Source organism: Haemaphysalis longicornis, unplaced genomic scaffold (assembly GCF_048455015.1).
Source record: "Haemaphysalis longicornis isolate Haplotype H1 unplaced genomic scaffold, Haemaphysalis longicornis Haplotype H1 scaffold_26, whole genome shotgun sequence".
NCBI lineage: Eukaryota > Metazoa > Arthropoda > Arachnida > Ixodida > Ixodidae > Haemaphysalis > Haemaphysalis longicornis.
Genome location: NW_027526319.1, coordinates 793,123 through 809,518, shown reverse-complemented (window position 1 = coordinate 809,518; position 16,396 = coordinate 793,123). Strand labels below are relative to the sequence as shown.

At 46.9% G+C, this 16,396-nt stretch overlaps 1 protein-coding gene across 5 annotated transcripts; it reads right to left on the bottom strand.

Annotated features, from left to right (window-relative positions):
- Positions 1 to 261: 261 nt before the first annotated feature.
- Positions 262 to 12,279, bottom strand: LOC144172779 (uncharacterized). 5 transcript variants are annotated; one of them, XM_077701385.1, is made up of 5 exons: positions 11,719 to 12,279; positions 10,385 to 10,452; positions 8,443 to 8,855; positions 6,184 to 6,524; positions 262 to 600 (listed from the first exon to the last, which is right to left on the bottom strand). In XM_077701385.1, exons 1-3 carry the CDS (start codon positions 11,782 to 11,784, stop codon positions 8,687 to 8,689), a joined length of 303 nt encoding a protein of 100 aa, XP_077557511.1. In that variant the 5' UTR covers positions 11,785 to 12,279; the 3' UTR covers positions 262 to 600; positions 6,184 to 6,524; positions 8,443 to 8,686. The 5 variants fall into 5 exon arrangements, 3 of the variants coding, with proteins under 3 accessions (XP_077557511.1, XP_077557509.1, XP_077557510.1); XM_077701383.1 differs by having other exon boundaries at positions 264 to 600; positions 6,184 to 6,481; XM_077701384.1 differs by having other exon boundaries at positions 264 to 600; positions 6,184 to 6,478.
- Between the last annotated feature and the right edge of the window lie 4,117 nt (positions 12,280 to 16,396).

Below are 16,396 nucleotides of genomic sequence, written 5' to 3'. Positions count from 1 at the left end.
CCCACAACTGACGCACCCAGCAGCTGCTTTTGGAACACCAACTCGACTGCCCGCTGTTCTCCGAATAAATATCTTTGCTTAAACTGGCACGCAGTTTAAAAGATACTTAATCGGAGAAGGGCTGGTCATTGCCGAGTGTTATGGAAGCAACCACTGGGTGTGTTAATTGTTGACAGCTGGCAGCAACATCCACAACCGGCCTGTGTGAACAGAGAAAGCATCAAGCGGGCAGCACAACTGAAGGTGATGTTAGCACAACATAAACAGGGGGTATTCGCATCAACTCTTAAGAATAGAGTTGCTTGATGCCAGCTAGGTCTCATTTCACATGTTTTGTGTCCTGTGTACAAAATGATAAAATCAACCTGTAATCTTTTGAAAACCAAGCTTTATTTGTAGTGCAACATTAGGTATATGCATTGAAGTAGAAGGAATTACAGGAGAAAGCTCTCACAAAAAAAGGTAACCGTCAACCCGCTATATACTTGTAAACAGGGATGATAGCTTCATGTGGCAGTCATCAGCATTCTGGCTTGTTCCCATGAAGCTGAGTGTCCTTGCTTCTTGCCTCCAACCGTGTTGCCCGTGCCAGCAGGATGCCTGGGTAGAACACAAGGCACTGTGTCACTTACAATGTGTACCAGTAGTGAGCAGTGAAAGGTATCAGACAGACAGCTACTTATTAAATTTCGTTGATGCGAAAGCAAGCTAGACAAATGGTTCGTTGGGGCGAGGACTGTGTTGCACTGACTTCTCTGGCTAACTGATGGGGAATTGGAAATTTTTCGTCGAAACGGAAATTTTGTTGAAGCGGAGTTCGTTGTAGTGGGGTTCTACTGTATTATTGATGGGTATAGGTGCCAGAAAGCAAGTATAAGAATTAAGGCTGCAGTAATTTTTATACTTTACCAAAATGAATGAATTTCCAGGAAGGCAGAAAGGAATGTGCACCAGCAGCTGTAAATTGTCACACCTAGGGATGGACACCAGTATGTCCACTCGTGTGGGGAGTGGGGGAGGGCATGACAGGCAGATAGAGAGGAGACAAAGGCACGAGGGGGTATTATGTTTTACGCGCCGACGCTACACAGGCGATGAGGTGCGCCATAGTGGAGGGCCCCAGGTTAACATTTTGACCACCTGCACGGGATCTCGAGCACAAGGGCGTTTTTGCTTTCGACCTCCATCAGAAAAGCGGCCGCCACAATTGAGAAGCGAACCTGCGACCTCAGGCTCAGCTGAACGCCTTAGCCACTGACGGCGGGTTGTAGGGTATTAAAAGGACACCGAAGTGAATTTGTCAAGCTCCTGTCTTTTTTATTTGAACTGCGTATAATGGCTCAAATAAACACACTTTTCATCGTTTATCCTGTCGATAAGGCGGTATTTATTTTACGAGGCCTGAAAGGGAAAAAACTGCCATGCGCGGTCTTAGGCAGCCACAGCAACTAAAGCAGTGACGTTCATACAAGTTACTACGTAATTGGACAATGTCCAAAATTAGAATTCACACCAGTTTGTTTCGGTTCTGTAAAATACCGTATTTACTCGCATAATTTGCACACCCTTAAGTTTTGCTAGGTTTACAGAAACGACAAAGTTTTGCCAGATTTACAGAAACAGCGCCAAAATTGTGAATTTAGTATAGAAAATACCGCCCAAAAACAAATAAACCACTTAGTGCTATGGGATTTGAGCTTGCGAATTGCATAACAATATACCTAGTGCTCCAGATCATTCCGCCATAAGCCAGTGTTGGCAAGGGCATAAGTATAATGTATATAATGTATACCCAGTTCACATTTTTATCTAGGTTCGGCATTCCAAGCAGCCCAGACGACTATTTCTTGAATAGCGCTTCTGCAGTAAGCATCCCTCAAATTTTCACAAATACCTCACCTTTAGTGACTGCATTCCTTTAGCAGAAAAGCGTTCATAGATGTGTGATCGTGCTGGTGACTGCTGTGCTAGTTCACCCAACACAAAAAAGCGCTTCATGCACCCTGATTTTTCCCTGTATGGTAAGTTTCAGTTGACCTTATTTTCTAATTACCTATATTAAGTAGAATAGAATGCAAGCTTGGGCTAGTTGGTACATTCCAAAAAAGAAAACTGCGATTAAAACGAGGACACAAGAGAAGATGACTAGACACACAGGGCGCAGACTAGCAAGTGATTTTTTATTTGAGTGAAAAACACATCATGAAGGAAACTGCGATCTACACATGTGCGATAACCTAGGGCACAGGACTAAGATGAACAACCAAATCACACCCAAAAGTCCAGTCACGAAACGCAATCTCGGTGCTTAGTAGAGACACCGATGGTGAACTGACGCAATCTTCGCCTTTTTTTCAAAATCGCGTACTGCAAAAATCTCCCTCCTGCGCGCACCCCTGTAATGCTTTGTAAATTCGCGTGCTTCGAGGCGTGGCGCACAGCCTTTGCAGTTCTTTACAGTGGGTGGCCAGGTTGCTGCCAGTAAAAGTGCGGAGGCTGTCGGCGTGTACCCTCAGTCGATCATTAATGCATCGGCCCGTTTAGCCAATGTGCGATCATCCACTGGACAAGGGGGTTTTGTAGACGACGCATGCTTGACAGTTAAAAAAGCACTTCTCATGTCTTTTCCAGCACCCCGCATGTCTATTTTCTTCGGTGTTTACATGCTTACACAACTTGTGTAGCTTGTTAGGTGCCGAAAAAACAACACTAACCCCCACCTTTTCCCTAGCTTTCTTGATCCTGTGCCCAACATTATGAACGTAAGGTAAAACGGCCATCTTGTCGCCCTTGCCCCGTTCACACGTCGTCTTCTCGCCAACTGCCAAGATAAGGTCGCAAGGAAACCTTGCTTCCTTCAGTCGCTCCACCCGTGAACAGAAACTCGCCTCAGCTTGGTGTGTGCACGAGCGCTGCAGCGCATTCCCGAGAGCTGACGTGAAGTGAAGCAGTCCTTTTTGGATCGAGGGGAAGAGATCCAACACACATGGTCACAGTTCACCTTGGGCTCCATATCCAAAAACTGCATCAATCCCCCGACCGGTGCTTCTATTTACGAAAAGACATTGAGGGTGGAACGAAAGAGTTCAAAACACTTCTTCAACTTGATGTGTAGTGCCCTCTGGATTGAGCTGCTACAGCACTAGGAAGTCGTCAACGAAGCGGAAAATCTTACTGACGTTAGTGCAGAGCAACGGAAGCAACTGACGAAGTTGTCGAAACGTGCGAGTACGAGGTCACTGAATATTGGGGCAAGACATGACCCTATACGTACGCCGTCCTTAGGAACATAGGAACGACTGCACACCCCTTGAATTGGCTCAGCTGGTTGGGCCGCCGGCACCGTCGCAGAGTCACAACCGCCGGTTGTGCCAAATCCTTCGGGCCTCCGTATGAAAGATTTGGCACAACCGGCGGTTGTGACTCTGCGACGGTGCCGGCGGCCCAACCAGCTGAGCCAATTCAAGGGGTGTGCAGTCGTTCCTATGTTCCTAAGGACGGCGTAGGTATAGGGTCGTGTCTTGCCCCAATATTCAGTCACCTCCTACTCGCACGTTTCGACAACTTCATCAGTTGCTTCCGTTGCTCCGCACTAACGTCATTAAGATTTTCCGCTTCGTTGACGACTTCCTAGTGCTGTAGCAGCTCAATCCAGAGGGCACTACACATCAAGTTGAAAAAGTGTTTTGAACTCTTTCGCTCCACCCTCAATGTCTTTTCGTAAACAATAGAAGCACCCGTCGGGGGATTGATGCAGTGTTTGGATATGGAGCCCAAGGTGAACTGTGACCATGTGTGTTGGATCTATTCCCCTCGATCCAAAAAGGACTGCTTCACTTCACGTCACCTCTCGGGAATGCGCTGCAGCGCTCGTGCACACACCAAGCTGAGGCGAGTTTCTGTTCACAGGTGGAGCGACTAAAGGAAGCAGGGTTTCCTTGCGACCTTATCTTGGCAGTTGGCAAGACGCTTCTTGTCGAGTCACGCCCCAAGAAGACGAGGTGCGAACGGGACAAGGGCAACAAGATGGCTGTTTTATCTTACGTCCACAATGTTGGGTACAGGATCAAGAAAGCTAAGGAAAAGGTGGGGGTTCGTGTTGTTTTTTCGGCACCTAACAAGCTACACAAGTTGTGTAAGCGTGTAAACTCTGAAGAAAATAGACATGCGGGGTGCCAGAAAAGACACGAGAAGCGCTTTGTTAACTCTTCTTGAACCGCGCGGTTTTAAAACTTAGACAAGGGAAGAGCACACAAGGACGGGACTCGCGCTTTGCCCCGTCCTTGTGTGCTCTTCCCTTGTCTAAGTTTTAGAACAGCGCGGTTCAAGAAGATGTATAACCAACTAGCCCCCGTTTTAGCCTTGCTTTTTTAACTGTCAAGCTGCGTCGTCTACAAAACACCCTTGTCATGTGGGTGATCGTACATTGGCCAAATGGGCCGATGCATTAATGATTTACTGAGGGTACACGCCGACAGCCTCCGCACTTTTACCGGCAGCAACCTGGCCACCAACTGTAAAGACTGCAAAGGCTGTGCGCCACGCCTCAAAGCTTGCAAAGTGACAAAGCGTTACAGGGGTGCGTGCAGCAAGGAGATTTTTGAAGCGTACGCGATTCTGAAAATCAAGGCGAAGATTGCGTCAGTTCACCGTCAGTGTCCCTACTAAGCACCGAGATCGCGTATCGTAACGGGACTCTTGGGGGTGATTTTTAGTGTCCTTGGACTACCCCGGCCCTCACCTTGTTTGTTTATGTGCGAAGCGATTGCACATGCCTAGTGTAGGGTTCTTTGCCCCCCGTGTTGCGCTCAGTCTTTTGGCTGTGGTTTTGGTTGTTTACCTTTGTTCTGTGCCCTAGGTTACCGCAGTTTCCTTCATGATGTGTTTTTCACTAAAATAAAAAATCACTTGCTAGTCTGCACCCTATGTGTCTATTTGTCTTCTCTTGTGTCCTTGTTCTATGTGCAGTTTTCTTTTTTGTACATTTATTAACTTTGATAAAGCTTCTCCCATTTTCAATCGGCCTTTGATTTTTTTCACTAGCGTACCAGTCAGCGGAGCGTCGCATGTGTGGAGTGAGTTAAAACAGAATACAGTCTACGAACTAACAAACTAAAGGCAGATATTTCCAGGCACAAACGGGTCATGGCTTATACCCCTGTCACACGGCAGATCTAATGACATTTACAGCAAATGTCATTCGCTCTAAATGTCATTAATTCGGCGCTACACGAGAATACTGAATGACATTCAAGGCGAATGACATTTACCCGCTAACTGAGGTCCCGGACCTCAGTTACACCTCAGTTGGCGGCCGAATGAGTAGCCTCGACAGCAGTAGCGCGTCCCTAGACAGGAAAATTCAGTAACAAACCAAAAAATACTGTTTCTAAAAACTGTCAGTGAACTTATATTTTCTTTTTTGTATTGTTGTTCAAATAAAGAAAGACCAGCAAGTACTAACAAAAAAGAAAATCTCGTCCCCAGTGCGCGCGCTACCCTAATCCGGATTTTTTGCAGACTTGTCTCAGCTTGTGATGTCTACTGATGTCACCTAAATCGGTGGTTTTGTTGTTTTTATTTAAAAAAATATTCCTTTGTTACGTTTTCTAAAAAAATAGTACGTGTGAAAGCATTTACATGCGCTTGAAATGTAATTTTGCGGTTTTGCGAGCTCGCTCATCGTCACCGCTATCACAATCAAATGACATTTGTTCCGCCGTGTAGACCCGCACGGCCGAGCCGAATGTCATTTACAGCTAATGTCATTCAGTTTGAATGACATTAGATTTGCCGTGTGACAGGGGTATTAGTTTCAACTGAGCAAACAAATTAAGACGACCCGCTGGCGGCCAGAAGACTATACGCTGGACCGACCGACTCTGTCGGAGGGTCGGCGAGCCGCACAGTAGTGCAGCCAAACCATCTTGTTTTGATGTCACACAAAATGTCAGAAAATCAGCAAGAAGGATGCGGAGGAAGGCCGCATTTTTGAATTGATTATTTCTACCGAATAAATTCACGTAAATGCCGCGAGTGGTGAAAATATGGCCTAGAGACTCCAGACTACAATCCGCACTAGTATTCCTGCAATATTTACAAATCACTTCAGTGACGCTTAAAAAGGGGTATTAAAAAAGACGCACACACACATGCACAAGAGAAGATAACAAACAAACAAACCCTCAGTTCCTCAATGTTGTTCCAAATCAACCGGGCTGGGAGGCGAGGCGTGGGGATAACTCCTGAGGCATCCAGGTAGGAGCCCAGGACCTTGTGGACTTTGTCCCGCTCCCTGGCACAGCCCGGCAGCAACAGCAGCTGGTCCAGCAGCCAAAGATTCCGCCGTGCGGCCAGCAGCTCGCCTCCCTGTTGTTAAATCTGGCCACTCTCAACGACCACCAGGCAGGGCTGTCAGCCACCTCCAGGAAGTGTTTCTTTGCTCGGGAACCCACATGGGGCACAGGACGGCCGAGAGCTGCTGGAAGGGGAGGAAAACTAAGAGGAGCCCCAAAAGCAGCATCCTGGGAACACAGAAATGTTTAAACAAGTAAAATGCCTTCGGTACAGACCAGTTTCTGCCACACAGACGTCTTTTAGCAGTGACTATGAAATTCTTCAGGACAAGCACTTAAAAAAGTTCATGCGATGTGTACATACACCACATGAGCCAACAGATCATGAAGGAACTTGACTTTTATTTAAAAAACGACTATCGGGGTAGCATTCAATTCGGTAGGCTACAGAACTTTTCATAAAACCAGAATGAATGGAACACACTCACTTAATGTGGACAGTTTGATGTACACGAAAACATCCTGAAGCTAAAACGACTACACGGCAATAAAACACAATATGACTAGATTCCCTGAAAACACCTTTGAGCTTGTTTAAAGGAGCCATGAAAACAAAATACAAGTTGGGTTTATTAGAAAGACTGCTTAGTCCCGATAACAATGCTACCAATATCATCGCAATCTTTGAACAAATAACGGAGATATTAAAGAAAACGTGTGACGCCGTGGTGACCCCCTAGCCAATTTCCCGCAACTTTTTTATGATGTCATGGAACCTTGTTTGTGCGATTGGTGGCCTCCTAACTGACCTGTCGCGACGACACATGACTAGACGTCTGTAATGGGGCCTCTAGTTCCATTTGACCGCATCACTTGAATGCCAACGTACAGTTAACGCACTGAAATTTATATTTTATTGTTGGCCCGTATGACGTCATTCTTGCTCATAACACGTCACTGTGGCGCAAAATTTGAAAGTTTTTAAATACTTCTTGCTTTTTTTTTGTTAAAAAACATCCTTTGTGGCTCTAATGGAGCTGGGTGAGATACTGAATCCTAGTTCCTTCAAATTAAACGAAGTTGTATTTTCTCTTCATGGCTCCTTTAAGTAAGCAGAAAATGTAACGAAACAAAACAGACGCTTGTGCTAAACCCACGTTTCTCTGGTTAAATATGCATGAAAGTAGAACTATCGTGACAGGTCCAAAGTTGTTTTTTGTGCCATTTTGTCCAGTGCTGCCACCATTCTAGCTTTACCCTCAGGTAAAAGAGACTGCCCACTTTCGACATACCTGAAGCTCTTGGACTTTATGTCGAGGCTAATTAGACGCTCCGTATTCGCCACCATGTTATTTTTGTGGTCTCCACTTCTTGCTGGAGCCTGTCTCGGGCATCATGACTAGGACCAGCCTTGGCTGGGTCAAGACACCACTGCTTAGCTGCCTGAGCTTTTCAGCCGCAATGCGCTCTTGGCAGTCTTTGCTCGATGTTTGTACTGCTCTCAAAACCTCTGGTGTCACATTGAAGCGACTTGCATCTCCGTCAAAGCGCTTGAAGAACGAAACAATGTGCCTGATGCCATGAACAGTTTGTATCGCACACTGAGCCCTTTCATTAAGGTGCCGGCAGTTATGATTGAAGCCCATTTCCCCAACCGCTTTTCTATGTGGAATGCACAGCAATGCCTTCACTAGCCAAGCCAAGAGAGGGAATTTGGTTTTGTTGTTAGCCTCCTTCTCAAAACTCTGCTGCCAATACTCGTTAATTAGTGTAGACGGATCTGATCAACATGTTTAAGCTGGACGAGCATGTATTCGTCCATCAAAGTCAATTCATCGGTTAGATCACTTGCAGCACCCTAAAATGAGCTCTAGAGGACTTTTCTTTCCTCAGCTGTGGGCTTAAGAAGCACAGGCTCTGCAAAATGAAAGGCAGTCGTTGAAAGGCAGTCGTGCAGAAGGCACTCAGCACATTTTATGTAAAAACTTCCTTCCACTTCATTTTACGTAAAAGATGCCTTCAACGCCCGTGGCGTAAAGGACTCCTCCCACCAGAGCCAACACATTGCGGAAACCCGGCGAAATGAAGCTTCGGCACAAGATTGGCGCAGATTGCTTGAAATGAAGAAGGATGTAGCAGGATTTACCTTTCGGCACGGTTCGGCGCAGATATCACATCACTGGTTCGTTGCCCTTGAGCTCCCTGTGTCTGGGCTCCCACTGCGGCCGCAGCCAGGCGCCCCGATACAGCACTCCATGCACCACGAGTGAGCACAAGTCGCCCTCCGGATGCGCAGCAGGGCCACCCGGGAGTAGCATTGCAGGGCACAGTGCTGGGGTCAGGTCCAGGCTGACACCCACCAGCTCGGCTGTGGCTGAGGATACAGCACACTACAGCAGCGCCTGCCGGGTGACCTCCCCTAGCATGGCGCCTGCTGAGGCCGAGCCCTGTCGCTGCCGCACAGTGCCGCCCGAATAGGCCAGGGTGTGGCCCTTCAGGTCATCTCGGACGATGGCCCAGGCCAGCTGAGCTGCCCACAGTGGGGCCGTCCGTTGTTTGCTGCGTTTGCCCAGGATTTCCAGTTCAGGGTTCGTACAGGCTTCAAAAGCAAAAATTCAAGGGTTTTCAAGGACTTTCAAGGACCAGAAAACACATTTTCAAGGTCCCCATGTAATATTTTATCTGGGATTATTTATAACTTTTCCAACACAATGCAAAAGTTTTTTATTGCACAATACCTAAGCACATTAGTGCACATCTAGATAGGTGCTAACGCGTTCGTAAATGCTCCCCCAGCTTTATTTTTTTATTTCATGGCTGGTATTTACAGGTTTTTCTTTTTTCTTTGTGTTTTTCTGAGGCTATTTGATTTCAAAACTTTGTTAATGTTGCCTGCATCTCCTGCTTTGTCAGCAAGAGTATCAGCTGAAATTAAATCGAGCAAGTGTTGCTTCAAGGCAGGATGAACTATGTACACGTCCACCATTTGCACGTAAAAGCAAACGTAGATGGAGCGTATGAGGCACAGTAAAGATGCAATGAGCAAGCGCCCACAGACTAGATGCAAGATAGAGAACAGAAGCTGGCTTTTACTGGATTGTGTCGTGATATAGATTGGATTGACAAGTGCCAGCTCCCAATGTTGCCTTGTAATAATGAAAATCCACCAAACTTGTAATTTCACGCAATACACTGAAACTTGATTGTTACAAAGTTTCTTTACATTTAACACCTAAAATCCATGACAAGCACTTTAAATTCTTGTGAAAAGTCAGGGCCATTGATTCTCTCCGGAAAAATCAAGGGTTTTCAAGGACCATGCAAAAATTCCATGACTTTCCAGGCCTTGAAATTGACACTTCTAAATCCAAGGGTTTTCAAGGTTTTCAAGGACCTGTGCGAACCCTGCAGTTGCACCTCGGCCACCAGAGCAGGAGACCAACCAGGGCCCTCCCATCCAGAGGCCACCACCTGGGACATTTTATGATTACTGGACCAATAGGTGCAAATAGCAGTTCGGAAGGGGAAAACACGCATTTACCTTAGGAAATAGGATATAACGGTGTGATAAACATTGCTAAGCCACAAGTGACAAAGCTCTGAGGTTTGCAAGCCCGTCGAATTGCCCTGCAGCTGGCTAAACAGCTACCACTTGATCTCCCAGGTACGACGCTGAAATTGAAGCCTTTGTCATCTCCTGCCCTAACATCATTTTGACGCCACTTTAAGCCACTCTAGAGTACATATAACAACCTAGGACAACCCAATGAACGTAGTTATAAATATTCCTAGGTGAAACCTGAAGACAAGAAAACTAGACACAAGGGCAGCTCTATGCAAAGCGGTAACATGAAGGGCAGTGAGCACAAATTGCACAGCTTCTCTCTCATTTAGTGCACACAAATTGCATACCACATCCTGCCAAAACCTGATGCACCCAGCATAACCGGTTAATTGCACTGTAAACACATCATGGGTCTGCAAGGAAAATTCCAATTGCAACATCAGCTATACACAAAAAGTGGTTACCTTCTGTAAATGAGAAACGTCCTAATTGACCCTGTGCAAGCGCGGCTTGGCCTACTCACACATGGACAGGTTGATCAGCGACACCTCCTTGGCAGCTTTGTTGACATCCAGGGCTTGAAAAGGCGCCCTGAACGCACCGACCAGATGCCGGCAAAAATGCGAGATAATAAAGTGTACACAACTAAAGCACTGAGAATTAAAGCAGTTTGAAACTTAAGGTAAGCAAAACTTATCTCGAGGTAAACAAGGATGCAGAGGGGTTTTACTACTCTAACATGAAAATATCCTACTGCACAAGGACAAAAAAGAAGTCAAAAGCTCATTCACCGGCCTTTGCCTGTGAATGAGCTTATCTTATTCAAAAATCTCAAACCTGCTACAGTGAAAGGCTTGGAATGAATAAAACTCACAAAATCGCACGACATGCATTTCATACGGGTTTTTGGAAACAGATGGTGTATTAACTCCAACAATTTGTGTTCAGAACGACAATTCCTCCGTCATTTCCATTGTTTTCTTTGGAGTTATGAGTAGGATTATTGTATTGTTGAGTTTTAGTTTGCGGACGCACCATAATGCGCAACAACTGTCTAGTATTTGTAATGTCCATACGCTAAACTGTGCTCTTAAACGCACTGACCTATGTAGGATTTTGCTCTTAAACGCACTGACCTATGTAGGATTTTATCACATCAAAGGGACCTTACAAACGATTTCTGATTCAGTCTCTGTAGTCACATGCGTTATCTACTGGCTATTTTCCGGAATCTGTGAGAAACATTGCGTACATGCGGACTTACTACAAACTTCTTGCTTTTTTTTTTTGTTAGTGTCATCTTGGTAGCAGTGACAACAGACAATGAGTAGAGCCTGGAAGAAACTACAACTCTGTCTGGTCAACGTGTTCTCAGACGCTTTCTTTTACTATTATTTCTTCTCGGCCAGTGCGTCATATATAATCTGAGAATGTGAGCGAAAAACAAGAAAAACGGGGTTACAGCATGAAAGGCGCCAACTATAAAAAAAAAGTACAGTTGCTCCCCCCCATTTTGCCTTAATAGGGTATTTACATTGCACTCCATCGTTGTGCTGTGACATCACCGAAATTTATGAAAGTTTTGTGCATCACTAGTCCATAAAGGCTCAGCGCGAGCTCGGCTGATAGCTTGTGCATTCGTTGTACTGCTTGTACCATTTCAACAGTTTTCTTTAACGAGAAAGGTAATGCCAAAAGTTTGCAAGCCCAAGCGTGTACTTCTTCACAAATTGTGGTGCTGGGCACCGGCGTGTGCTGCGCACAGAATTCGCCAAACTACGGTACTGTGCAGTGATAGCTCATTAACGACGACCGCAAGAAACTCTGCTACTACTTATCACGCTAGTAGCTACTCACCTTTGTTCGTGCCGAGTCGTTTCCGGACGCTTGGGGAACCGTGGCAGTCTTCACTTGGAGATGCATTTAAAGATGCATCATCTTGGAGATGCATTTAAAACACCATTTACCTATTTACTCTCTCGAAAGCAATTTTTTTGCGCAAACAACCTTACAAACGCAAGAGCAACTCTTACGAACGGCAAACGCAACCAACGGTTGTTGTGTTTGAATTGAAGCGACAGAGGAACCCTTGGTGGTGCTGAAAACTACTACCACAAATGCATAAACTAAAAAGTAAAATATTTTCGCTTAATAAAAAGCAAAAAACGTTTTATAAGCCAAGTTTTTTTTAAATGCAACAAATTACTCCTTTATTGCAATGTTTAACGGCTTTTTTATCTTTTTTTTTGAGTGAGCACTCAGCGCGCGCTTTTTGAAGTTTGCAGCGGTTCGGTTCTACAATTTTGGATTGAATCAATTGGAGTTGCGCCTGTCAAAATGCTTCTTTAAGTCTTCGGTACTTTGCCCATGCGTTATCGGGCACTCTGCCTATCTTCGGCACCGTGTGGAGCAAGGAAGCAACGAGTGATTTTCCAGAAAGATGGAATAGGGTCGTCTGCTTCGCTGAACGCTAGCGAGCCTTTTTGGTAGAAAATAACTTTCGCTATCCCAAATGTTCCCAGTTGGGTGCATAGCTGTTCATTTTTTTAGCTCCGGAAGATGCTGCTTGATGTGTGCATTGTGAACGCCAGCCTAGGCCATAATCACTAGCTAATCACTAGCGCTACCTTTAGTGCTATTACGCCGACGCAGCGCAGCTCCAGCCCAAGCGAGGTCTGGGACGCGCTCGTTAGTGCGTTAGTGCGCGTGGTTCAACAGGTTCAACTCCACAGTTGCACAAAACATTGCAGTCCGATTCGCCTCGCCATGCCTCTTCAATGCTCCAGCCTTCACGCCAGCCCTCACATCTTGCGCAGTCGATGCCCGAGCCTATGTGCAACCACGCAGCTACGCAAGTACGCCAACGCTGTAACTAAGCCGGCCTTCGCCGTTGGACCAGTGCGCCATTTTGTCTTCCTCGCCCAAGCGTTTTGCACCGTTCACTCGCTTGCCTCCTTGTGCGCGTCTGCGCTTGCTTGCTGGCGGACGCTCCAGCAAGATTGTGTTTTGTGTGTGACCGCCTGCGTGTATCCGGCTCGGCGGCATATCATGCCGGGCATTGTGTGGGAGCGGCTCGTCTCAGTGACAATGTCGCGCCTATTCATCGACCTCATACGGAAAGAATTGGCACGGCGACAGCTGGACACTGCCGGTTTCAAAGAAGAGATAATTCGGCGACTGGAAGCCGACATTCGGCAGCAGCATGAAGCTAGCCCCCCGGTTGAACCGAATGCTTCTGCCTCGTCCGCCGCGGTGCCTTTGACACTAGACCTAGCCACGGTACTTAACCTTGCCAGACACAGTGCCAAAGACTGCCTGCAACATGATCCGTTGCCTTTGCCAGAGCAGCCGCCATGGCAAGTGTTAGTAGCCCAAACATTGCCCTCACGAAGTGCCCCTGTCGCATGACACCGTCGCATCCGACGCGGTGTTCGCGCGCCATCATCTCAATATTCCATCGTCCCGCTTCGCAGCCAGCCCACTCCCAGCCAGCACGCAGTTATAAAAGGTACATTGGCCGAACACAGAGCTGTTTTTGCTTGCCACAGCGATGATCTTGACCATATCATTGATATGAAGCTCCGTGTTTACCTGCTAGCGTGTTGCCCTACAGTCGGCGCTCATACCGGTACGATGGAGAAGGCAAGGAGTTCCTGAAAACTCAGGGGCCCTAATGAACCACGGCTTTAAAGGGGAATGTAATGAGGTACAATGAAAGCCATCATCCGTGCCTTGCTCATCGCAGCCAAGCAGCCGCTAACTCTACAGCTTCTGTGCGAATTCAAAACGAGTAAAGGCCAGGAGCTTCCATTCAAACAGTACGGCGTCTGTGGCCCCTCCGCTTCCTTCTGAGCCTCCCGGATGCCGTATGCTCGACACGGGTGGGTGGCGAAACCAAGTTCTGTCAGGCAAGTTCTCACAAAGGAAGTCAAGCACATACAGAATTCCTTCAACAGCCAGAAAGAGGTCATACCGTCGGTGAACCACTTGCCAACTACTTTCAGCCCAGCCAACAGCAAGCCCAGCATGCCGAAAACTTTGTCCATGGACAGAAAAAGGGAAGAACGCTCGTGAGCCAGCCACCTACAGGTTCCAAGCCCGTCAACAGCGCCAACCAGCCGCGACGTGTGCTGCAGCCAACGCCCAACTCGAGCCACCTGTGGTACCATAAGAGATTAAGGACGACTTGTGCCGCACCTGGCTGACCACTTCGTGAGTGGCATCGATGTACTTCAGCTGGACAAAAGCCCATGCCTGAAAGTTTTTGCAGCAGCACCGACCATTCAGCATTTGGCTACAAGACGAGCAAGGACTTCCTGCGTAGCAATTGTGGCATACTGTGTGCCACTTGCAGCTCCATGAGACTGTTTGAGAGGGTGTCGGCAACCTCCTGTGCAAGGACAACTGGCACGCCTTTCATGAACCTCGAAGCCAAGGCTAAGGCCCTTACCATGCTTCAGTGTGCATGAAACTGCCAGTGCAAGGAAGCAGGGCAGTGTAGACTCACCTCTGCAGTCAGTGCAGCCACAGCTTAAACGGTACAATGCGCTTATTGGCTGTCTAGCCACCTAGATGACTTGGTGCACGAGTGAAGCGTGCGGCAGTGTTTCCCCCGCGTGTATGAGTGTTGTGCCTGTTGTGGACAATGTGCGGATATTACTGTCCACGAGACGTGGTCAACCAAACTGGTGGGGCGGGGTGCGAGCAGCCAGCCACATGTCTGTAGTCATTGGGGGATCACTAGCGTCACCTTCAGTGCCATCATGCCACGCAGCTCCAGGCCCATTCGAGGTCTGGGACATGCTTGCTTGTTTGTGCTTCATTTGTGCCCGCCTCCGGTGTGGTCAATCGTGTTGTATAATGTTCAAATAAATGCGTTCCTTTAAATAACTCCCATTAGCCTCGCCATGCCACCTGAATGCCCCAGCCTCCACGCCCAGCCCTCTCAGTACCGCATACGGTGCAATTCGTGAATTGCGAGGAGGACCAGAGATAGCGCAAATAAAAGTAATGTGGTTTTAGCAGCACAATATTTACAACAATCGAGGCCTAAACCTAAAAAATAGCCGCAGTGATTTCATTGAATCGGCAGATTGAAGATCCACGGCGGGTAAAATGGATCACAAAAAGAATCTGGCTTGGATGTTTTTAAAAAAGTATAGTAGAGATAAAAAATGGAGGTGATTTCATGCTGAATGGATGTCGGGATTTTTTACTATAGAAGTGTAGAGCATGTGTGTGCTTAAATTTGTTTTGAGATGGGGCGTGTTCAGGCGTATTTAAGCGCAAATGTCAAGGAAAGCATTTCTAGTAAATTTATCATGAGTGGTTTTCAAAGTGTCAAGACGCGTAACAAACAAATAGGCTCGGGTAACACTTCTTTACCATGTCTCCAAATAAACCTCTCTCAAGCGACGTTTTTAAAACCTCTTGGTGTAGCATATGCTTGTGTTGTTCTCAGCAAGACATCTTTTACACGTTTACAAATAAACTTCTCGAAACTGCTAGCGGTAAACGTTTGCAAGATGTCTTCACGTAGAGGTAGACGATTGTAGCTGTTTCAGGCTGTTTCAAGACGTCTTCAAGACAACTTGTGTTTCATGGGTGAGCGCCGGGCGTGTGTCACAGGCCAGCGTCCCGAAGCGAGCATTTACATGCAGCTGATTGCAATTCCGCTGCCCTGAAATTTAGTGGCAGTGTCTCTGTAAGCAGTGTTTCCTCCGATGGTCATGTTGCGGCCATACACACTATGATGTAAATCGACTTTGTGCACTACAAAATCTAGCGGAGCACTCATACCTGACAGCACGCAAGTTACGCCTGCCAATATCACATATCAGATATTGCTCAGTACCCTGAACAAGCCAATGCGGCATAAATTTCGCAAACATTGTACCAAAGAAGTACGATGGATAATGCAAAATTACACTCCGAAGTCAGCACACGACGACAAATTTAATGCTGGGTCGTCTTGTCCCGAGGTGAGCGCTCGCAAAGATTCATCTGTTACATTTATCCTCCACGAGAAGCGCGAGGATGGGCTTATAGAGTAATCCGCGACCGCGACCAAACGCTTCTTCGAAACATCGTCGTATGACACAGGGAGACTGCAGAATCTAGCATAAACCATAATCAGAGACCCTTATCATATACGACACTCTTCAAACGAGCCCGTGTGTACGAGATTTCGGCGCACGTTAAGGATCTTCAGGTGGTCAAAATTAATCCGGAGCCCTCCACTACGGCGTGCCTCATCGTCTCAATCAACTCTTTCAACGACACCTCGTATGTCTTGTGAACTGCCTACCCTGTATTCTTCGCAAAATGCGTCCGCCGAGTGATCAGCCGATCGTTGAAAGCGAAAAACAAACGAAAAGTGAACACGCAGCTTGTGTGTGTGATTACTAAAACGTTCATTCGTTGATGTCGCTCCGCATTTGTAAACAAACGATAGTTGAGCGCCCTCCTCCTCAGCCCCCCCCCCCCCCCCCCCCTTATGTCTAGCGAAATATCAGTGCATTTCGCATCTAGTTGG

Excerpts from the sequence above, each read along its gene's own strand:
- LOC144172779 (XM_077701385.1), bottom strand. The coding sequence starts at position 11,784 with ATGCATCTCCAAGTGAAGACTGCCACGGTTCCCCAAGCGTCCGGAAAC. Across the intron at positions 10,453-11,718 it reads ACGACTCGGCACGAACAAAG|GGCGCCTTTTCAAGCCCTGG; the intron begins GTGAGTAGCTAC and ends CGGTGCGTTCAG. Across the intron at positions 8,856-10,384 it reads GCTGATCAACCTGTCCATGT|CAAACAACGGACGGCCCCAC; the intron begins GTGAGTAGGCCA and ends GGGCAAACGCAG.